The sequence below is a fragment of the Miscanthus floridulus genome, chromosome 2 (assembly GCF_019320115.1).
Source record: "Miscanthus floridulus cultivar M001 chromosome 2, ASM1932011v1, whole genome shotgun sequence".
Classification (NCBI taxonomy): domain Eukaryota; kingdom Viridiplantae; phylum Streptophyta; class Magnoliopsida; order Poales; family Poaceae; genus Miscanthus; species Miscanthus floridulus.
In genome coordinates, this window is record NC_089581.1 from 14,350,676 (window position 1) to 14,374,478 (window position 23,803).

Sequence of the window (23,803 nt, forward strand, 5' to 3'; positions counted from 1 at the left end):
GTAGAGGCAATCGAAGACGAATCCTGTTTAGAATTCAGAGACAGTTCAGAGTTCAGACAGGCGGTCGCTTCGGCAGCCAGGCGTTGCACTTGACAGCAACTAAGCCGTGCAACGGTGCAACCCAGCGCAGCCCTCAATCTCTCTCGGGCTCTCGGCCTGCCTCTCTATTTGTCGCTGGTCTCGTCGTTGGTCGGCAGCCGTCCCTGTCATTGGCACCGCCCAGTCTTCCTTGGCTTGTCCAGAGAAGCAAGAAAGATCGCAGGAATGGACGACCGGCGCGGGCACGGCGACGCCATGGGGCAGAGGCCGTTCGCGTCTGCTGGTCAGGGACAGGAAAGCGTGTTCGACGGTGGAGGCGGTGGCGGCGGCCCTGGGCCAGCGTTTGACGGTGAGTTTGATCAGGGATCGTCCCTCATGGCTCTTCTCGGAGCTGGTGGTGCAATCAGCTCCCAGCCACCGCAGCCGACGTGGGGCGTGGAGGAGGTGACCGCGGCGCCTGCCATTAACCTGGTGCCTCAATCATTCTCCATGGTAAACTCTGCGTCTTTAATTTATGTTCTTTCTTCTCAGTTTGATGTGTGTTCATTGCAATTCCTCTTTGAATCTGAGTTCATTTTATCATGGTATATGTGTTCATTGACAATCACGGTATTTGTACTGCTATCTTGGTCAAATAACTACGATTAGAACCATGTCTTCTGTCGGATGCAGTTGATTCATATGCTCTTTAATCATGCTTGCATGCTTCACTGAGTACAATCGTCTGCCGTTCTATTCTACCAACTAGCTAGGGATTGATTTGTCACCATTCGTTGGAGTTTTCTAAAGAATTAGCTGGCCAGCGATACAGCAGGCTGCAGTTGTACAAGTACTTGGCAATGAACTATCAGCTTTGCACGTTCTAGCATTGGATTATTAATCTACAAATACAAATTAAAGTCTCCAATTAATCTCAGGTTCTACTCCTAAATGCCAACTGGTACTTGCGAGAATTTTATCATCCTTCCTAGTGACTGATGACACAACGTAAACACGCAATTATGAATTATCACATGCATATTGCAGTGCAATTGACAGATGACAATGATACCTCAAAGTTCACAACAAGGCGGCATGTTTGCTCACCATGCAGGCGAACTACGCGCCACCGCCGCCGTCCTACCAGCAACCCACCTCGTTCGCCCCATCGCCGCTGGGCGGCAGAATGGATCCCTACCCGCCGTACCTTCTCGCGGACCAACCGCCGCAATGGTATACTCCCCGAGCGGCGGCTGCTGCTTCCTCCCTGCCGCACTCCAACTTCACCGTCCTCTTCCCCAGGAACGCATACGACCATGACATGCAGCTACGAGCGACCGCGCTCTTCGGCGGCAACGGCGGCTTGCACGCGCACGCGCCGCCGCCGCCGCCGCCGGTCATCGAGCAGCCGGCGAAGGACGGTTACAGCTGGCGCAAGTACGGGCAGAAGCAGCTCAAGGACGCCGAGTCGCCGCGGAGCTACTACAAGTGCACCCGCGACGGGTGCCCCGTCAAGAAGGTCGTGGAGCGCTCCTTCGACGGGTTCATCAAGGAGGTCACCTACAAGGGCCGCCACAACCACCCGCGCCCACAGGAGCGCGGCCTCGCCGGCGGCAGAAACGATGCCATCCCCGCCGCCGAGGAGGACGTGGACGGCCCCAGCGACGACGACAACGCGTTGATGCATGAGGATGACGTCGACGGGGCTCCCTGCATGTGAGTTATGCTCTGCTTGGTCCTACATTACAACCGTGGTCTTGTCACCTGCGGCGCCGCGCAGACAATTTGAACCGTGGCAGGCTGCCTGTTGTTTGGTCATCAGGGGCGCGGACGGCGTGGCCGGGCAGAGGGTGGTGAAGAAGCCCAAGATCATCCTCCAAACGCCGAGCGAAGTGGATCTCCTGGACGACGGCTACCGGTGGCGCAAGTACGGGCAGAAGGTGGTCAAGGGCAACCCCCGGCCGAGGTGAAAATTTCACTTCGACTATCTGATCCTGAACATTTTGTGACGTGCACCAAGCCACCAACCATTGTGAGTTGTGAATTTGTGATGGTGCTCAATGCATGCTCACTGCTCAATGATGTGCAGGAGCTACTATAAGTGCATCGCGGACAACTGCAAGGTGCGCAAGCAGATCGAGAGGGCGTCCACCGACCCCAGGTGCATCCTGACGACGTACACCGGCCGCCACAACCACGACCCGCCTAGCCGGGGCAACGAAGCCGCCGCCACCGTCGCCGCGGGCGGCTCTATCACTGATCCGGCCCCTTCATCTGCGAACACGGCTAGTGGAAGTGGGGCGTTTCAGGAGAATTGGGGGGTTCGGCAGCTGAAGGAAGAGTGCTAGCCGGGAAATGATTGGCCATTGGCCTCTGTGGAATGTGACTTTACTGGGTGTGAATAATAGAGGCTGGATCATTGATTCTTTTGGGCAGGTGTTTCTGCCGGCTAATTGTTACGGAATATTTGATTAGATTTCAACTGCTGTAGAGGAGCTGACATGTTGATTTCGGCTAAACATGTGCTTGTGCTGCATGGTATGTACATTTGTTTTCTTTTTATTTATTTCTTTTCTTTTTCACATTTGTTCTGTTTTTCTCATGGGAAAAATTCTAGCTGAAGAATGGAAGGAACAAGGAAAGAACTCGTGTGGTGATGTAATGTAACTGAACCATTAGTAATCATGAACTGAAAACACAAACATGTATTTCGTTTCAAAAAAAAAATAGAAAAGAAAACACAGACATGTATATACATCTTCAGAGTTCAGAATGCAGATTGCTGCAATATCTTTTTTTCCCTCCTCTTTTGGGGCAATGATCAACAAGTATTTACACAAATCCGTGTGCGGTGTTCCTTAGCTCACAAACTTGAGTTAGTTCCTACAACTATCTGCCGATCTATACAACAGCATCTCAAGAACATCTACAAACCACACTCTCTTTTGCTTTTCCTGAATGAAAGTTAGTGCCCTACAGTAATATGACAGATTTACTCATCAGCTGCAGTTATCAGCGTCGGTATCTGCCCGTTGTCGGCGAAGTCGATCTTGTTCAGCCTCATGCAGCACAAGACATGCTCCGGCAACTCCTCAGCCTTTTGTGCCTGCAACCAGTATCAGACCATGGTTAAGTTACAGACATTCAGTCAAGGGGTCACTTTTCTTTTTCTTTTTTGAAACAAATCAAGCGGTCACTTTTCAGCCAGGAGCAGAGGAAATGTACCTGAATAGTCAGACCAAGATCAAGGACACCATGCTTGAGCCGCTCCCGGAAGGTCTCGAGCCCTTTCCGCGATATGAAGCTGAACCGATGGACATCGAGATCGATCTCAAAGTAATTTGGACCCTACATTATCAATGAAAATACACATATTTTTTATGTTTCAGTCAAACTGGAAACACATTTTACTATTTCAGCACCTGTTTGTCTATAAACTAGTGAGGAAATGCAGTTACCTTGTAGAATTTATGTTGTGGACGAGATAGCACAGGCTTCTGATTGTAGGTCTGTACAAGCTTCCTCTCTGCCGTGCTCAGCTGCAGGTCTTCAGGGTTTGCCAAACCAGACTGAATTTTCAGCCTCTCTGTGTAGGGCACAATGCTGTCTACTGGGAATCCCTTCACCTTTTCCATTTCCTCATTCATAAGCCTCTGCATAACTAGTCAGTCAGAAACTTTTCCTAAGGAGGTGCTTCATCTATATACAAGAGAAATCTACCTTGATGCTGTCCTGTAATTGAGGAGAAATCTCCTTGTCAAAACTGTCAGATAACTTGAAATACAGAACTAGGCTTATCCCATCACCGTCGTTATCACCAAACACTGTAGCAGGATAGGTGGGCAACTGCACAAACAAGTAAACTTGTCAGGCTCAGAAGCCAGAACTAATAACCAATTAACAGTCAGTAGTTAGAAATCAGTGATTAAGAATTCTTTATGACCTACTGAATTACCTGAATGTTGACAATGAGGAGCATAGGAAAGGTCTCATGTGTCTTCAGAGACGGAAGCGAGAGATGCTGCGCAATGTGATGAATCTTCCTTGTGTAGGCGAACATGTCCGCTCCAATGGGGGTGTAAGGGGAGCAGTCTGGAGCTGGGTATTTCCTCTTGTCTCTGCATGAATTTCACAATTCAGTCAGGCATAATCATGTATGATTCTGTCAGAGTTGTGTTTACAACACTGCCACTGCTTCTTACTTGAAGAAGCTCTCCCCTCGGACTCTGAACGTCGATGGCTCAAGAACCGACCAGCAACCTTCGGACAGTTTCTCGCCCGTCGAACACGGCACCGTGAAACCTGCCCTTGGGCGGTACAAGTAATTTGCAGAACCACCTGGGATTGCAGAATTTGTCAGCGAATAATTCAGCTACTGAACGGCCGCATGAAGATGGCACTGCAATGGCGTAGCTGAGATGTCAACGCTAAGAAACTCACTCATTTCGGTCATCTCGTCACCCTCATATGACCTTCTCCTGAACGAGAGCCTGACCACGGCTGTTTTCTTCTTCTGCTGCTGATGGTGCGGGCTGACACCAACGATCGGCATCGGCTGGACCTTGTTGCTCGGAATCGACGCCGGGAACGGCGGCCGCGGCGACATTGCAGCCTGAAGTTCCTTCAGTGTGCTACTGCAGCACTCCTCATCATTGCAGCTACCACTATTAGTTGCAGTGGCAGCAACATTCGAGTCATCACTATTGTCGGGTTGTTCACTTTGATCACAAGCTTCTGCATTTGCAATGCTCCTGAGGAGCTGCATGGTGTCCAAGAAGCACGCTGCATCCTTGCACTGCGGTGCATTTGAGCCACCGGTGACATCAGGGAGAGGATCTGGATTGGATTGGAAGGAAAAACGTTAGTGCTGGAAAGTCTGAAACTGCAGTTCACGTTTTTAGTTTGTAACTATGTATGAACAACAAATATCTGAACTAGTACATTACCTCCGCTGACGCTAGCGAAATCGTTGTCGAGATCATCGTCCGAGTCTGGTGACTCCAGGATGCTGACAGAATCGTACCATGCTTCTTCGCAAATCACTGCACAAAAATTCCAGAGCTGTGAGCAAATCTGCTACTACTAGTACCTACCAATTGCAGAATTCAGGAGGAGGAGATGCTATGCTGCTGCTATTTACCGCTGCCGGCGTCCATCTGGCTGTGCTGCCACTGCAGCTTGGTGAGGTGCAGGGTGACGTTGGAGTCCGGCGCCTCCACGTGGACGACCCCGTGCCGGCCGCGGATGATGGGCGCGTCGGCGATCGCCGAGGACACCTTCCGCCGGAACTTCCTCGCCGCGACCGACAGCTTCCTCGACCGCCGCCGGTGCCTCGTCGACGACACGCAAGAACCCATGGCCGCCGAACTAGGCTACGCACCTGGAACTGGATCGACCACCAAGAAAAAGCAAGTTGCACCTTGCAGAATCAGCAACCTTGAAGAACTGATCAGAGAACGATCACCAAACCATCAAAAAGGCATTTAGTTACCCTTATCAATCGATCCAGCAACTGACCGGCCTCCAACTGTCTCCCGCTCTCGCTCTCTCTTTATTTCTCCGTGGATAATGCTTACAAGAAAGCCTCCTGCTTTTATCAAAGGTCACGGACTCACGGGCGGCAATTCTGAAGCGGCCAGGCCACCGAGCGAGCGAGCACCCAGAAGCAACCTGGATTAATCCTCAGCTGCCACCCTCTACTTGCAATCCGCAATGGTACGAGAACGTGATGTGCATGCGATTAGAAAAATAGCAGTGGGAGGAGGACCCGTGTGTGTGTGCGTATGAATGGCGCTGCCGGAAGCGTGTTGATCCCTCTGCTTTCCTGCCCCGCAAAGGCACGGCATATAAATCATCGGAGTCTCAGAGAGGGGAGAGTATATAGGATAAAGAAACGGCCGGGGCCGGGCCGAGCCGGGGGAGATGGTACAGGTCGCTGTCACGCGTGTTTGAAGAACCGGAGGAGCCCTAGCCGCCTGCCCCAGCCGCAGCAGGGACTCACTCGAGCGCTAAACAATTCCGGCCATGCCCATGGGTGAACCGGTGAAGGTTCCAATTGTCTAGTGGAAGTCGCCTTGTGATTTTTCTGGTAGGTTTGTGCGTGCCGGGGGAAGGCAAGGGAATACAGGTTAGGTGACACAACGACTACTCTGCTCCATGTCCGTGCTAGCTCAAGGTTTGGTTTTCGTGTGGCCAGGTTTGGCAGAGTCAAATGGGCAGTAGAGTATGTAGGTGCGTGTATATAAACTTCAAGACCTGGTCATGGAGGAAACCTAATGGATTGAAGCGAGGAACTGACTGTGGGAGAAAAAAAATATGCAGCTGATTGATGCGAGTATATCGTTCTGGGTGGCCTGCAAATCTCAGCAAAATATGTACTCCTACTCCATCAGGGAATAATTTTTGGATTACTCGTCGTGAGTAAGGCTGGATAACGAGCCGGCTCGACTCGTTTCGGCTCGGCTCGTTCTGACTCGTTAAGATAACGAGTTAGCTCGGCTCGGCCCGTTATCCTAACGAGCCAGAAAGTCAGTTCGGCTCGGCTCGTTAAAAGCTCGAGCTGGCTCGTTAAGCTCGCGAGTCAGGTATAAAAAATACACAAAATATAATATTTGTATTTATCTAAAGTTTGAGAATAATAATAATACAAAAGAAATGAATCTAACAACCTTAAATTGAATAAAAAAATTAATATGCGCTAATATATATACAAGTATAATAAAATACTATAGTATTCATGCATCTAACTATCTTAAATAATACTTTTTTTTCCTGGAAGCTTGACTCGTTTAGTTCACGAGCTGGCTCGAGTTGGCTCGTTATAGCTAACGAGCTAAAATTTTAACTCGGCTCGACTCGTTATCTTACCGAGCCGAACCGAGTCGAGCGAGCTAACCATCCTCGAGTTTTTCGTCCGGCCTTAGTCGTGAGGCATCTCGAAAGCTGATCGAGGGACTGAGACTGACGCGGACACCTGAGCAAAACATCACCATCTATAATTGGGGTGCTGCAATATACTACTCCTACTAGTGTTCCTAAAAAGAGAGCCTTTTTTGGAGGCAGACAGCTGCAAGCCAATACCATAACCGAAGAGGGAATTTTTCATTTCATTTCAGCAAATGATTTGCAGGCCAGCTGCTGAAAAGTGCCTCCCAACCTGAACCAAATACCGGAGAGCCGCCACGCCAAAGAACGATGCATATCATGTCATGCATGCAACTGGTCAAGCCGAGGGCTTGCTTTTTCGTCGAATGGGAGGGGAGCGAGAGCACATCATGATAATGCGAGACACGTCCCTATCGTTTTCCTGCTCGGCGTGTCTGTCTGCTGGTGGCGTGCTCGCCTTGTAGGGCCACGGCACACTCGAGCTGTGTATTGTCAAATCCAACTCCAGGAAAAAGAATGGAATTTGTGGAAATGGCTGTCTGGTTACGTCTCATCTACTTTCAGCAAATGGAATGGACGTACCATCTGTGCGGCTGAAACTTCCAAAGTGGTGCAGTACAGGCCTACTACAAACTACTCCATCAGAAACAGACATGACAAAAAGATAATCCATGAGTAGTCGAGCGCTAAATTGCTAATGGAATTTAACTAACCTGAGAGGAGAGAAGTGAGTGACAGAAGGTTAGCTCCAATGCAATGTGGCAGAGCAGTGCTGATGGGCGATGAACTTGAACTCGTGATGATGTTTATAGTGGACTTGTGTTTCGACGCAGTGACTAAAGTTTAAGAGGTGTCTTGTCGGATGTCATATGGGATGTCGCATGGGGTGTTCGGATACTAATAAAAAAATAAATTACAGAATCCGTCAGTAATCCGCGAGACGAATTTATTAAGCCTGATTAATCCGCCATTAGCACGTTTACTATAGCACCACATTGTCAAATCATAGACTAATTAGGTTTAAAAAATCATCTCACAAATTAATCTTAATCTGTGTATTTAATTTTGTAATTAGTCTATATTTATTACTTTATACATATATCAAATGTTGAATGGGACGATGACTAAAATTTAGAAGGTTGAACCGATGGATTGGCCGAACATCCGAAGCAGTAGTTCAGTGCACAGCCAGTAATGGGTGTCAGGTCAGTCCATCAGTACCAGGGACTTGTTCACTTTGCAATTTTTTTTTTTGAATACGATGAATAGTACCACTTTCGTCTTATTTGGCAAATATTGTCCAATCGTGGACCAACTAGGCTCAAAAGATTCATCTCGTGATTTCCAACTAAACTGTGTAATTAGTTTTTTTTTACCTACATTTAATACTCCGTGCAAGCGGCTAAAAATTGATGTGATGAAGAAAGAGTGAAAAAACTTAGAATTTTGATGGCATATAAACAAGGCCCAGATGCAGATGCTGCCCCGATGTGGGGCACAGAGGAAGCTCGAGAGGCTTTTTCAGACGGAGACGCGCGCAGCCGCAGCCGCAGCCGCGAAACGCCGCGGCAAATGGTGGGCATCGTATCGTTGCGGCAATCGTCGGCATCCCGGATGGTTCAGTTCCAGACTTGACCGCGTGCCGCTGCAGCAGCACGCGGGTCGTTCGTTGGACGCGAACGCTTCAGAGTCCGAACAAACGCCTCGTGGCCCTCATTTGCATCTGTTAATAAAAAAGATTTTTTTTCTCTAACCTATTTCTTTTCGTGGAACGAACTGAGCGGTGAGAGTACGCAACGTCGCCACATCGAATCGTCAATTTAAATGGCCGCGTTTCTCTCTTTTCAGACACGGCTGTGTGACCTGAAACAGAAAGAACATGCCGCGTGCTTCTCTGATAGCCGTCTGATGGGAAACTGGACGTGGCACGGCGGCAGTCCCAATGTTAAAACTAGGTATAGTATCTATACCTGTTATAACATCTTAAAAACTATAGTTTTAATAGATAGTCTCTGCAGAACTATTTTTTATCCAATCACGTACCTTCTCTCTACTTACTAGTGTCTCCACTTTCCTCTCTCATGCTGAAAGATTAGAGCTGACCAATACAATTTTTACTGTACTACCAACCTTCTATATGTGCACTCTGGCCATTCCCAAAACAGTGATTAAGTAAATTGACAAGTACAGTAAACACTGTATGTGGAATGATCAAATGTAAATGGAAGAGGGCAGCCAAAAGCAGCATGGCCAATGATCTGCACAACAAAGGAGGAGGGTGGCATCGGAGTGATCATTGAAAAGCAAAAATAAAGCTCTACATCTCAAAAACTTGCACAAATTTTTTTAATAGGGCAGAGATTCCTTGGGTTCAAATGGTTTGAGAAAAACACTGTCCAAATGAAAAGCTCCCAAGCACCATAAAGAGTCTTTCTGCAGGAAGGACAATCTAAAAAACCTCCAAAGCTTCAACAAATGGCAACAGTTCCAATCAACAATGGGGAAACTTGCTTATTTTGGTAGGATAACTGGGGAGGACAAAGCTTGGAATTCAACTACCTAAAGCTCTTTTCTTTTGCCAAGAAGAGAAAGATTTCCGTAGCAGCTGTCTGGGAACAAGAAGATTTGACTCAACTTTTACATCTCCCAGAAACAGCCTACAATCAGTTACAAAATTGAATGAAGGGCAAGACATCTGGCAATACTTTTTTTTGAGTAAACAGGAGAGGGCGGGCCCCTACTGAAATTTATTGAAATAAAAAGGTTGCAAAGATGTACCAACAGTTACAGATTACAGATTACAAAAAAAAAAAGGAGAGGAAGGGAGGGAGGCAACAGAATTAGGAAACAAAAAAAGAGGTGGAGAAAATGCTCCACACAATAAACAGGAACCAGGCTAAGCAAGATTTGCAATCCATTGGTCGATTATTGGAGAATAACTTTGCTTTGCTCTGAGTAGCAGAAGCCCAAATTCTTTTCTGAAGTCATCCTTAGCAGTGACCAGTGACTATTAGTGGATTTACCTGCCTAAAAATCAGGTCATTTCTAGCTTTCCAGATGGTCCAACACATGAGGATTATGACTTTCATGAAGAAGGGGACGGCCAATTGCTCTCTGAAGCTTTGCAGAGTTTGGAAAGGGCAATAGTCATGGGGAAATAATTTCTCATCATCAAGGGATACAAATTACTAGTTGGTCACTCACATCATCATCCATCAATCCAGTGGATCTGGAAATGCTACTGCCAGCCAAAACACCGGGTAGTTTTTTTTTGGCTATTGCTCAAGGACGGACTAAGCACGAGAAATATTCTGAGAATGAAAAACATGTTCCTACCGTCGTACAATTGTGTCCTATGTGCTCTGGACGCTGAAGAAACAGCCCAACATCTTTTTTACAGTGTGAATTTGCAAAGCAGTGCTAAGAAGCAATTGGGGTTGACATTCCTTCGGATGCAGAGTTTCCAAATGCTATGGCCTTCCTAGTTCTACATGGAAGCCATAATCCTTCTCTGCTGGGCTATCTGGACCTCGCGTAATGCACTCATCTTTAACGGTATACAGCCAGAATTAGCAGTCAGCCAGGCAGTTTTTGTGAAGGAGTTACAGATGCTGACGGGTTGACGCACAGAGTTAGCCCAAGATTTAATCAAGCTATTGATCAACGGCTTCATTTAATAGTCTAGTATCTGTCTTGCAGGTGATTTTTTTTTGTTTCTTAAACTTTGTCAGTAACTTTTATTTCCCTTATTTAATTCAATAAATTCAACGGTAAGGGTGAGAGCCCCTACAGAATTATCCAAAAAAAAACATACCTTCTCTCTCCATCCTCTACCAACCATATCTCTTCATGTCTTGGTTCTCGTATAGACATGGTATCATTTTCTTATCTCTCTTCTTTAATTAGAGTGCCATATAATATGTTGCTTAGTTGGCACCACAATTAATGAAGATAGAAACCATAGTTTTATGCTTGGGAGTGCCCTTACACGAATAGGAAATTGGATCTCGATAAAGGGGGTGGCTAGCGCTCGGACGCTCGGACGCCCGCCCCCGTTCGCCTTCGCCCCACCCCTATCCACCTTCGCTCCCGCCCTTGAGTGTGTTCTGTTGTCTCTGCGTCCGTCGGTCCTTCCCCTGACCACCTCCTCTCTCTCCCTGAATCTCTGCGCGGGCAACACATGGGAGCCGGGATGAGTAGTTGAGGACGAGCACGCCCCGACCTACAGCACCCTCGTCCGTCGGCCCCCAACGTCCCCCCCCCCCCCCCCCCCCCCCCCCCCGTCGGCACGTCGCGTGTCCATCCATCGGTCCTCGGCTCGTCACCGGCCATACAACATAAACACTTGCAAGATGAATGCAACATAAGACTAGAAATGGATGAAACATTTAGAACATGCTCTTATAACATGCGTGTGAAAGCACATGAAACATTCAAAAAAATACTTGCAACTTGCAACATGAAACCACTTGCTGCAACATAAGACTGAAACAACTAAAACATTTGGAACGCATTGTTGCAACATATGCAACATCAAGATCGAAAACAATTGCAACATGCATTTGGAAACATATGAAACATTTTGAACCAACGCTTTCAACATTCGTCCAAAACACTTGCAACATATGCAGCATCCCTTGATCTACTTTTAATACGTCAAGATAAAACAATTGCAACATACATCTGAAACTTCTAAAAGACTTGAAACATACATATGCAACATAGGGGAGGGGAAGGCTGAGCCGGTCGATTCATGCCATTAGGGTAGGAGTTGGCGCGCGAGCACCACTAGCACCGCCTACGTTCGTGGGTGCCCTTGGCTGGGGCGGGGAAGAACTGAGGAGCCACGACACATGCGCCCTAGCGGCCATGGCGGGGTCAGCGGCGTGCGCGACGGCGACGGACGGGTGGATGGCAAGGGAGCGAGCGGCACAGGTGTCTGGGACAAGCGCGTGGCGTGGCAGCCGATGGGCGCGCGGTGGGGGAAGGGGCGCGGACGAATAAGCGGCCATGCTGCTGCTTCGAGCGCCTGGCAGATAAGGATGAGCGAGTGAAAATTCGTTTTTTTATTTCTAAGAGATGGAGAGATACTGCCCGCTCCTGTAGAGCCGCGTTTGGACCAGAGTCACGGACGGACGACCTTGCTTATCATTATCTTCGATACAAACGACCGGAGAAATCAGCAAAAATGGTAGGTCGACCATAATGCTTCTAGTAAACTTTACTCTAGCATTAGCACATGAGGGGTTTTCCTTATAATGACAAAAAAAAATAAAGCGCGAAGACTTGGTAGAGGATGCCGAAGGAACTCATGAAAGGTCATACTAGGCGTCATACTAGCCGTCCTTTGAGATGCAATTCCATATTACTTCGTTCGTAAGCTTTAAGCAATCGGGTTTCGGCGAAAATTACCATCCGTAGAACCCTGGAAAAGCTACACATGTAGGAAATGGCATGCCAGTTGATAACTGCGCACGAGAGGAACGACCGGCTCTGAATCAGTACTTCTTTCCGGCTATGGAAATAATGTTTTTCTCTCATAACAAATCAGCTCTATAAATAAACCGCAGCACTAATAAGTCCCCTGCTTCCTCTTTTTTACCATCCATTTTTGAAAAAAAAAGAGGCAGATGAACAAATGCTGCGGCTGATATCAACCACCACTAAACTCTACTCACCGTTCTTTTTTCGCAGTAAAAAGTTCTAAACAGCATCAGGTAGGGATTTGCAAGGTACTACTCGATTAATTAATTAATTAATTAATAACAAATAAAGGAATACTGTTGATGTTGCTTTGGGCACTTTGTCGCCCTGTCCCCTTGTAATCATGTTGATGCGGAAAGACTGCGCAGCATGATGCCAAGACAGGTCCCTGTCTGTCAGGTCAGCACGCCGTGACTCGCCCTCTCATCTCCGAGATGCACCACATCTATTTTTTTCAATTTTTTTTTATTTTTTTAGAGGTCCACGACTAATTTATTACTCAGTCTAGGTAGGTCCTCCTATCCTTCACCTTTACTCTAAGGTTCATATTAGGGTTAGAGTTAGGGTTTTAGGTTGGGTCCGATCCTTTTCTTCAAATCAAATCCTCTTTCTATTTCTGGCTTCGATATCATTGTTAGTTGCATAACAAGACCACTAGTCATAGATGTAGCATACATACTGACATCTGATTGAATAGCAAACCCTAGAACATGCTAGTGCGAGAAATAGAAAGAAAGAGAGAGAGGTTGCGAAGGTGCAAACCATCGGCCGCCTTCGTAGAAGACGAGCGAGCCATGGGGTGCTTGTCGGTGGCGCGGTGAGGTCCGGCGGTGAAGTCACGAACGCAGTGGCGGCGGTGGCCGGTGGCGGTCTTTCCGGCGCTGGCAACGCTCCCTCACTAGATTGGCTTAGGGTTTAGGGACCGTAGGTGGGGCGTCTGGCGGCTCAGGTGAAACTCGTGCCTTGTGCCCGGCCCCCATCTCCCTTTTTTATGATGTTGTGCGACAGGAGCCCACCAACCATGAAACGGTTGGGCGCCCCCGATCAGGACACAGATCCAAATGCCTAATTGATGGAGATCAATCTAACATTCTCCCCCTTGATCTCACCTTATGACATAAACTCAACTTACTTGCTTTATCTTGTTCCCATTCCATCACAGATCAGTGCATAGAGCATGCATCATCGTCACGGGCTGTTTCCATTAGATTAAATAGCTACAATGCACCTCTCTATTTTGAAACAAATTCTCAACTAGGCCCTCATTGTCCAGAAATCATAGGCTTTCCCTTAGACCCATACCGGCTAAGTGTTCTCTGGACACACTGGGTGGTAAGCCTTTTGTAAGCGGATCCACGAGCATCTTTTCTGTTCTTATATTCTCAAGACTAATTATATGATCCCGGACTTTGTCTTTCACAACATAATACTTTATGTCAATGTATTTAGCAGCACCACTTAACTTATTGTTGTGAGCATAATATACTGCTGGATTATTATCGTAGTATAACTTGAGTGGTTTATGTATGCCGTCTACCACTTTCAACCCAGGCATGAATTTCTTCAGCCAATTCACCTGCCATGTAGCCTCATAACATGCTACATACTCGGCATACATTGTGGACAATGTAGTGATGGTTTGCTTTGAGCTTTTGCACGATATAGCTCCTCTTGCGAGAGTGAATATGTATCCTGACGTGGACATTTTGTCATCTCCCACATAATTAGAATCTGTATACCCCTCTATGTGCAGAGAATCAGATCTTTTGTACATTAGCATAAGACCCTTCGTACCTTGCAGGTAACGTAAAACTTTCTTTACTAATTTCTAGTGTTCTATTCCTAGATTACTCTGATATCTGCCAACTAACCCGGTAACAAATGCTAAGTCAGGACGAGTACACACTTGAGCATATTGTAAACTTCCGACAGCTGGACTACATGGAACCGCTTTCATTTGATCGATTTAATATTGGTTCCTGAGACATTGAAATTTCCCATATCTATCGCCCTTGACTATGAAAGCAGGTGAAGACTTACAATTTTGCATACTGTATTTCTTTAGAACTTTTTCTAAGTATGCCTTTTGTGATAATCCTAAAACCATGTTTTCTCTATCTCGGTGAATCTCTATTCCTAGGACGAACGAAGCTTCACCAAGATCCTTCATATCAAACTTCGAGGAGAAGAACTTCTTTGTTTCTAATAGTAGATTAACATCACTGCTAGCGAGCAAGATGTCATCCACGTACAAGACTAGGAAAATATATTTCCCATTCTTAAACTTTGCATAAACGCAATTGTCCTCTACATTTTCTTGAAATCCAAACTTTCTTATTGTACTATCAAACTTCAAATACCACTGTCTTAAGCTTGTTTTAATCCGTAAATGGATTTTTTCAGGCGGCATCCCATACGTTCTTTTCCTTCTATAACAAAACCTTTCGGTTGTGCCATGTAAACATTTTCCTCTAGATCCCCGTTTAGGAATGCCGTCTTTACATCCATCTGATGTAATTTTAAATCGTAATATGCTACAAGCGCCATTATGATTCTAAAAGAATCCTTACATGAGACTAGTGAAAATGTCTCATTATAATCTATAACTTCTCTTTGTGTGAAGCCTTTCGTCACAAGTCACATTTTGAATCTTTCTATATTCCCTTTGGAGTCATGTTTGGTTTTGTAGACCCATTTATAGTCTATGTCTTGGCTCCTTTAGGAATTGTTTCTAAGTCCCAAACACCATTGGATTTTATTGATTTCATTTCATCTTCCATGGCTTTAAGCCACTTTGATGAGTGAGCGTTTCTCATAGCTTCTTCAAATGAGGTGGGATCACCCTGTATTTGAAATTCCTCACATTCATAAACTTCATAATCTTCAGGAATGACTGATCTTCTGACTCTTTGAGACCTTCTAGGGGCCTCGTTAGATGACGATTGTTCTATATGAGGCTGTTGTTGCCCTTCCTCGTGTGTGACAATGGGTTCTAAGGGATCCTAAAAGATAGGTTCCTCATGTTCATTCATTGTTGCACAGGAGAACTAACAACAGGTGTTATTACTATAGTGTCTTTCACTGTTTGTATAGCAACAACAGGCAGCATGAAGAATGGTTCCTGAACCATCGGAGTGGGCACGCATACCTGTTTCTCTTCAAAATTAATTTCTTGCGCTACCATGCTCCCCCTGATCATATCATCCTCCAAAAACATTACATGTCTTGTTTCTACAAACTTCGTTTGTCTGTCAGGACAATAGAGGCGGTAACCTCTTGACTTTTCTAGATAGCCAATGAAATGGCAACTGACTGTCTTGGAGTCTAACTTTCCTATATTTGGGTTAAAGACTTTTGCCTTAGCTGGACAACCCCACACACGTAAATAGTTAAGTGAGGATTCATTTCCTGTTCACAACTCATACGATGTTTTAGGCACCGACTTGCTTGGCACTCGATTAAGAATATGAATAGCGGTTTTTAACGCTTCCATCCATAAACTTATCGGTAGGGTAGAGTAACTTATCATGCTTCTCACCATATCCATTAAGGTACGGTTGCGTCTTTTAGCTACTCCATTCTGCTAAGGCTCACCTGGTGTAGAATATTGGACAACTATGCCATTTTTCGATAAGAACATTGCAAAGGGTCTAGGAACTTGGCCATATGGGGTGTGTCGTCTGTAGTACTCTCCCCCATGGTCGGACCTTACTAACTAAATCATTATATTGTGCTGATTTTCTACTTCAGCTTTGAATATCTTAAATTTATCCAATGCTTCCGATCTTTCCTTAATTGGATAAATATAGCCAAAACGAGAATAATCATCTGTGAATGTTATAAATGAATCATAACCATCCACACTCTTCACAGGAAAAGGACCACATATGTCTGTGTGAATTATTTCTAAAATTCATGCGCTTCGTTTGGCATCTTTCTTTATTTTTAACGTATTTTCCTCTTATGCAATCAATGCATTGTTCTAAATCTGAAAATTCTAAAGGCGGAGGAATTGATTTCTTAATCAACCACTCTATTCTCTCCCTCAAAATATAGCCTAAATGACAGTGCCATAATTTCAAAGATACATCATGCACTCTCTTCTGCTTATTTGTTACATTCATAAACGAGGAAGCATTCTCATTCTCAGTACTCACAATATTCACATTCTCAGAAAGTGATAATAAATAAAGCTTGTCTTGTCGGAAGACAAGACCAACACACTTATTATTAATCACAATCCGACATTCGCCATTACTAAAATAGCAATCATATCCATCATCATCTAATCTTGAAACACTTATCAATTTTCTACGCAAAGAGGGTATATAAAGAATATCTAAAAGCTAAAGTCTAAAACCATCATCTAATTCTAGAGAGAGATCTTCAATGGCTTCAACTTCAGCTTCAACTCCATTTGCAACTTTAATTCTTCTTTCTCCTCTTTGCAGGGTTCTTCTCGTACGGAATTCCTATAATGAATTTGCAACATAAACAGTTGCACCTGAATCAATCCACCAAGTAGATTTTGTATAACTTAAATACAAGGATTCATCTATGAATGTAATGAAATCCTCACCTCTCTTCAGAAGGCTTTTCAGGAAGTCTGGACAGTCCCTCTAGTAATGTCCACGCTACTTGCACCATTTGCACTGATCTTTTTGAACTTGGACATTATTGTTCTTCTGATGGTGCTTAGTCTGAGGGGCTTTCCCTTGAGGTTTAGCATTTTTATTGAAATTCTTCTTCTCGTTGTCCTTCACAAGGTTAGTAGAGTCACCCTGTGAGCTTTTCAGCCTCTTCTCTTCTTGAACACACATTGCAATGAGCTTCTCTATATCCTATTTATCGGGCTACATGTTGTAGGTCACAACAAAAGTTTTATATTCTTTGGGCAATGAAGCAAAAACCAAATGAATCAGGAACTCATCCTTGAGCCCCAAATCCATTGGCTTCAGCTTCGAAGCCGTGTTGCTTATCTTCAGTATGTGTTCTCTGATACCGCCACCAGTGTATTTCTCATTAAACAATTTCTTGATCAAAGTACTGGCATAAGCCTTTGAAGAGCTAGTAAACTGACTCTCTATTTTCTTAAGATACTCTGTGGTGGTATCACAATCTAGGATAGACCCCTTATAGCATCTTAAATTATGGACTTAGCCACCATCAAGCACTTGCGGTTTGAAATGTCCCATTTCTCACGTTCAAGATCATATTTCATCCGCACTTCTGCATGATCTCGTTGCCGAGCAGTAAAATCAACATTAGTCTCATTTTCTTTCCTTACCGGGTCCACTAGCTCAGTAGGACACGGAGAGATAAACGCTAGGTCATTTTCAGACAGCGCAAGTGCTAGTTCATACTTCTCTCGCCATACCCTATAGTTGCCCCCTTCAAGAGGTGGTATGTGCGAGATAAATGCCATTGGGTTGAGTCCTGAAAAACACCGTTAGAGATAGTGAGAAAATATGACATCATAATTGCATGCTTTAATTTAACGCTGGTCAAAAATTAAAACATACAACATTCTTATACACTAATTCTACATCACCATTGGGCAGAAATAGAATTAATGCATGGAAAACTTATGAATAAACATTACAACCCATTTGGATGTTGGTATTCAGGCCTAGAATTTGGAATTGGCATTGGTAGCCCCTAATTCTATTGTTTGGATGGCTTTGGTATTTGCCTGTGGAAATGGGCTCCAATATCACGAGGCATTTGGTCCACCTGCATAGCCTCACCCACAATACCGAGCCCACCCCCTCCGTATTCATCTGAATCGGCGCTCCCCTTTTTTCCCCATGCTATGCGACCTTCCTCTACGCCCGTGGAAAAAGAGCCAGGTCGAGCTCCCTCTCTCATGAGCTCGCTCCCCAATGGCGGCCTCGCGCGTGACCCCTCCCTCTTGCTCGCCATGCGCCCCCGCTGGAGATACGGGCCCTAGATCTAGCACCGGTGTTGGGAGCAGTACGTTTGCTTGACCATGGAGGTTCCTCAGGGCCCCTTCCTCTTGCTCTCCATGCCTGGGTCAAACTCTCCCATGGCGGCCTCGCTCGCTGCTCCTGCTATTGGTGAGTCGCTAGGGTTGAGCCCCCCTGGCGGTCTCGCTCCCCCTACTATTGGCACGCATGCCATGGATGCCGCCATCGGTCTCCCCCGCGGTCGATCTCCCACTGAGGTCGCGCTTCGCCCGCCATGAACACCGCCGATGGGTCTTGTCCTAACTGCAGGGTGTGAGCGAGTTTCAATTCTATGGTTTTGCATCTAGGTATTGGATTTGAGCTACTTGCTAGGATTCCAAAAAACAATTCAATAGTCATCCAAACAATGGTATTCGAATTGTGGCCATTTCAATACCATGGCTGCTTTGGTATTGAACCCAATTCACTTCCAACCCCCTTAATATCTACATCCAAACGGACCCTTATAATATTGCTATTATCAACGTCCATCAAAAAAATAACAATATTATAATTTACTAACTAAAAATGACTTCTCTTCAAATTAAATTCTCCCATTGGTTCGAATTTAATTAGAAGATAAGAAACTTTAACATTGCAGCGGAAACATAAAAAAATCTTTATCTACTTTTCAGAAGCATTTTACTGTACCCATCTACTCTCTGAAAAAATTATCCCGTTGGTTCAAATTTTGACAGAGATTTAAACTAGACAAAAAATTATCAAAATTTGCTTCTGAAAATGAATAAAACAATAACACGGTTCCTACTGTTCATTTGGCCTAGCCTGTTGAAACAGTGCTCGGCCCAGCGGCAAAATGCCACCCGTGCGCCCATGCCGCAACATGGGCCTAGGCCGGGAATCTCTGAACCCGCATGGGCCATTTTTGGCCCGAGCGCTCAGAGCCGTTCAAGCAGATCGGACGGTCGTCCGTCGTTATCGCTCGCATAAAAACGCTGATCACGGCCACGCGCCCGAACCCTAGCTCATTCTTCACTCTCTTCTATCTCTTCACCGTGGCGTCGGCTCTCTCTCCACTCTCACTCCGAACCACGGCGGCCCAAGAGAATAGCGTGGTGGCACCACCGTGGCGCCCTTCGCTGGTGCACGCGTGCGGCTTGATCCGCGTGCAGTGCCATCGAGCGGCACCGCGGTGGTGCACTTTGCGCCCCCACACCGCTGTGGTGGAGCATGACCCCAAACCCTAGATTTTACTAGCGTCGCCGTTAGTCCCCTCGCTGGAGCGCGCGCTCCCCATCGGGTGAGCGCGTCGCCGATGAACGGTCCTGTGACGGTGGGCTCGACCGGTCTCGCTTACATGGCGACGAGCACGGCTCGGCTTCTCCCCATGCACCGACGAGGCGGCGGCGGAGTTCCTTACCATGTTACGGCGGGCCATGGGGTGCTTGTCGGTGGCACAGTGAGGTTCGGCGATGAAGTCGCGGACGCAGTGACGGCGGTGCAGAGGCGGCGGTGGTCGGTGGCGGTCTTCCCGTCACTGGTAATCTCCCTCACTAGATCGGCTTAGGGTTTAGGGACTGTAGGTGGGACGTCTGGCGGCTTAGGTGAACCTCGTGCCTTGTGCTCCAGCCCCCACCTCCCTTTTTACGGCACTGTGCGACGGGGGCCCACCAACCATAGAGCGGTTGGACACCTCCGATCAGGACGTGGATCTAAGAGCCCAACTAGATTAATTGATGGAGATCCATCTAACACAATGATCTAGACATGCTCGACTAATCAGTAGTAGTACTACGCTAGTAGTTTAAGATGGATTAGTTTTGTTTTTGTATACTCGTCAGATAATAAAACAACAAGCATTCTGTTGTAACACGGCCTCCAAGAGTGGCGGAGACCTACACGGCTAGTAGTTTGCAAAGACGTCTCCGACTAACTACCTAAGCAAAGGCCCAGCTACCACGCCTCTAGACCCAGAAAGATGACGGTTTCTCAGACTACTTGCAGGATGCTGCCGGTGACCCTGGCTCAGCCTCCGCCCGGTTAGCTCGTAGGCGTCTTCGGGTGGAGGCCACCCCGCTGCAAGGCTAATCAAGTGCCAATGTTACCTACATGTGTGTGTAGGTAACCAGAGGAAGGCGTTCGTGGATGGCGCGGGCGCGCCGGTTCGGCCTCCGCTCGTAGGGACAGAGACCCAAGCAGGAGGACGGCAATACTGGGCATCGGGGGTCTGCGGCCTCGGCATCCTAGGGGCAAAGACCGATGGCGGAGGCCTAAAGGCCCTTCGTCGAATCCTGAGGCCTGATGGGGCGGAGACCGATGGTGGAGGTCCAAAGGCCCATCGCCGAATCTTGAGGCCAGATGGGGCGGAGACCGACGGTGGAGGTCCAAAGGCCCATCGCCGAATCCTGAGGCCTGATGGGCCGGCTGATCATGCAGGCCTAGTACCTGAGGGCGGCATGACAAGATTACCCCCGAGAGGAAAGGCGAGTAGTGGAATATTCTGAGAATGTACTGTAGCAGTTGAAGGGTATTATTGTAAACTCTGTAAAAGTGGTAGTTGAGCCCTATAAATAGGGAACACTTGTAACAGTATGGGGGGTTGGAAAATGAATTAATGAAACCCTAGTTTTATGTGCCATTTCCCTACACGCCCACTTGTCGTGCCTATTTTTTGAGCCTCCGCCTGAGGGCAGCGCTTGGTGGACGGAGGCCTCTACCTCCTCCACACTGTCTGAGACCGCAAGTCTCAACATTGGTGCCCATCGTGGTTTGCCCAAGGCAAACCAATGATGGCAGGGAAAAGAAAAACCACCACTAGAGCAGCAACGACCACGGGTCAGAGAGGAAGGCCTAGGCGCACCACTCGTAGCACCTACACAACCTCGCCAGCGGAGGATGACACCAGAGCAGATGCCCAGGGTCAACCACCAGAACCCCAAGATCTAGAGATTCAAGATCCGGAGGCCCAACCAAACTCAGCCACAACACTCGAGCAAGAACTGCAACAGCTGCAAGCACAGTTGCAAAGAGCGCAACAAGAGAGGGACAAAATGGCAGCAGCATTCGTAGCTAATTAGCAAGCTATTCAAGCATCAGCACAAGCAGCAGAAATAAGGCAGTAGTTGGCAGTCCTACATGCTGAGATGCTAAGTATGCAGCATGCAGTACCAGCGTCAACCTCCGCAATTCCAGCCTCCGCAGCAACACCAACTGCAACCATACCACAAGGGCCTCCACCAGTGATCAGTCCGTCCACGATGCCATCTCAGGTGATACGGAGGCCTATCGATCCCAAGTCCCCACTATCTGAAGGCATACAACAGTCGCTATGGCCAACGGCGTATAAGCCAATCACACTACCAAAGTTCAACAGAAAGATAGACCCTCATCAGTTCATTATGAGTTATGTGGCAGCAGTAGCCTTCGCTGGCAGAGACGACGCCGTCTTGGCAAAGTCATTTGTCATTGCAGCCGAAGGCGACGCGTTGGCTTGGTATTCTATGCTCAAACCAAGCACAGTCTATTCTTGGGAGAACCTCCGGGACAAGATATTGGCAAATTTCAAGGGGCTAACAGCACAGTCGCTGACTTCCACAGATCTGTTCCAGTGCAAGCAAATGCAGGGAGAGACACTACACGACTACTTCTAGAAATTCGTGCAACTAAAGGTGAAGGCACTAGACGTCCCAGACGAGAACGCCATTGAAGCAGCGATCAAAGGCCTCCGAATCGGACCGTTCACAGCACACCTAGCAAGAAAGAAACCAACTTCCATACAACAGTTGTATGACGAGTTCGAGAAATACTGCAGATCAGACAATGACCTTCGGAAAAGGCTGGAGAAGCAGGGTCAAAACAGACAGCAAAACAGCAGCAAAAACTCCTAGAAAAGCTATACGAACCAGAATACATCAAATCAGAAATTAGGCTAGGGGGAAGTGCTCAGCATCGAGGGTCAACCTTACCCCGAACAAGGGCAACTGGCAGCGCCAGCAGGGCTAGAGACCTAGACCAGGAACCAAGGTCGGCAACGTTACCAAGGCAAAAACTAGAACAAAAACCACAACCAGAAACAACGCAGGCCATATTGCGTTTTTCACGACAAAAGCGCAGGGCACAGCACCAAAGATTGTCCGGAGACAAAAGAGACACAGGAAAGGATGAAGAACAAACAGACTGTCCAACCTTCGACATAGCAGAGTGCAAGAGAGGTCAACACCACCAACACCAAAAAATAAGCCAAACCCAGAAAACCAAGTCAACCCCATGGACCGCTACCCACAATAGGCATGATACTACCAATCACCGGAGGATCATCAATGGAGTTTCAAACGAAAAAGCAGAAAAAGGATCACCTCTGCCTGGTAAACAACGTAGCAGTCCAAGGCCCAACAAAATACCTAGATTGGTCCAGAGTCCCAATCACCTTCACAGAAGAAGATCTCCACCTAGAAAGCTACCCTCACACAGACGCAATGGTAATCAAGACCAACATAGCAGCATGGGAGATAAGCAGAGTATTGATTGACACTGGTAGTTCAGCAGATATCATCTTCGCAAATACCTTCGACCAAATGAAGCTCAGCAGAAATCAACTAAAGCCCTCCGAATCCCCTTTGATAGGATTCGGAGGCAAGCAGATACAAGCATTAGGAAAAATCTCACTCCTAGTGTCATTTGGAACCCAAGCAAATGCTAGAACCGAGTACATAACCTTCGATGTCGTCGATTTGTATTACCCATACAATGCCATCTTGGGCAGAGGATTCACAACCAAATTCAACGTAGCCCTACATATGGCCTACCTGTGCATGAAAATACCAGCACTCCATGGTATTATCATAGTCCGAGGCAGCCAAAAAGAAGCAAGAAACGTAGAAAAAGCAATCTACAGAGCCTAAAGAAACATCAATGTAGTCGAGTCGGTAGACAAAGAACTAGAGCCTTCGGATATGCCCAGAGGAAAAATAGATATGGCAGGTCAAGAAGAGACAAAGGTGACCCCTCTAGAAAAGGAGTTACCAGACAGAAAAGTAACAATCAGCTCAGAATTGAGCAAAGCAGAGGAGGAAGAGCTCATGGAAACTCTAGTAAAAAACAAAGACATCTTCGCCTAGTCAGCCTCTGACCTATAGGGAGTCAGCAGGGACATCATACAGCATGAACTAGACATCAATGAAAACATGAGGCCAAGAAAGCAGAAACAGAGAAAAATGTCGGAGGATAGAATCCTAGCAGCAAAGGCAGAGGTGCAAAGATTGCTAGATGCAAAAGTCATCAAGGAAGTCAAGTATTCAAAATGGCTTGCAAACGTAGTACTGGTACCAAAGAAGAATGGCAAAATGAGAATGTGCATAGATTTCACAGATCTGAACAAAGCTTGCAAAAAAGACCCTTTCCCAGTGCCAAGAATAGATGCCTCCGTCGACAAGGCAGCCAGATGCCAGAGGTTTTCTCTCCTCGACTATTTCTCTGGGTATCACCAAATT

The 23,803-nt window shown here is 46.7% G+C and overlaps 2 protein-coding genes across 2 annotated transcripts; one reads left to right on the forward strand and one right to left on the reverse strand.

The window, feature by feature from the left end:
• The first annotated feature begins 264 nt into the window (after window positions 1-264).
• On the forward strand, window positions 265-2,530 carry LOC136537994 (probable WRKY transcription factor 26). Its single transcript, XM_066529979.1, has 4 exons — window positions 265-531; window positions 1,133-1,734; window positions 1,841-1,984; window positions 2,108-2,530. Exons 1-4 carry the CDS (start codon window positions 265-267, stop codon window positions 2,364-2,366), a joined length of 1,272 nt encoding a protein of 423 aa, XP_066386076.1. The 3' UTR covers window positions 2,367-2,530.
• Window positions 2,531-2,763: 233 nt separating this feature from the next.
• Window positions 2,764-5,844, reverse strand: LOC136537995 (uncharacterized). The gene is made up of 10 exons (XM_066529980.1): window positions 5,510-5,844; window positions 5,159-5,404; window positions 4,965-5,060; window positions 4,459-4,854; window positions 4,221-4,356; window positions 3,974-4,136; window positions 3,739-3,864; window positions 3,477-3,671; window positions 3,244-3,366; window positions 2,764-3,124 (listed from the first exon to the last, which is right to left on the reverse strand). The coding sequence occupies exons 2-10, from the start codon at window positions 5,373-5,375 to the stop codon at window positions 3,011-3,013; spliced, it is 1,566 nt and encodes a 521-aa protein (XP_066386077.1). The 5' UTR covers window positions 5,376-5,404; window positions 5,510-5,844; the 3' UTR covers window positions 2,764-3,010.
• Window positions 5,845-23,803: the final 17,959 nt, after the last annotated feature.

Coding starts and splice junctions, on each gene's coding strand:
- LOC136537994 (XM_066529979.1), top strand. CDS start 265: ATGGACGACCGGCGCGGGCACGGCGACGCCATGGGGCAGAGGCCGTTC. Junction 1,735..1,840: donor GTCGACGGGGCTCCCTGCAT/GTGAGTTATGCT, acceptor TTTGGTCATCAG/GGGCGCGGACGGCGTGGCCG. Junction 1,985..2,107: donor AAGGGCAACCCCCGGCCGAG/GTGAAAATTTCA, acceptor AATGATGTGCAG/GAGCTACTATAAGTGCATCG.
- LOC136537995 (XM_066529980.1), bottom strand. CDS start 5,375: ATGGGTTCTTGCGTGTCGTCGACGAGGCACCGGCGGCGGTCGAGGAAG. Junction 3,865..3,973: donor TCCTCATTGTCAACATTCAG/GTAATTCAGTAG, acceptor TTGTTTGTGCAG/TTGCCCACCTATCCTGCTAC. Junction 3,672..3,738: donor AATTACAGGACAGCATCAAG/GTAGATTTCTCT, acceptor CTAGTTATGCAG/AGGCTTATGAATGAGGAAAT.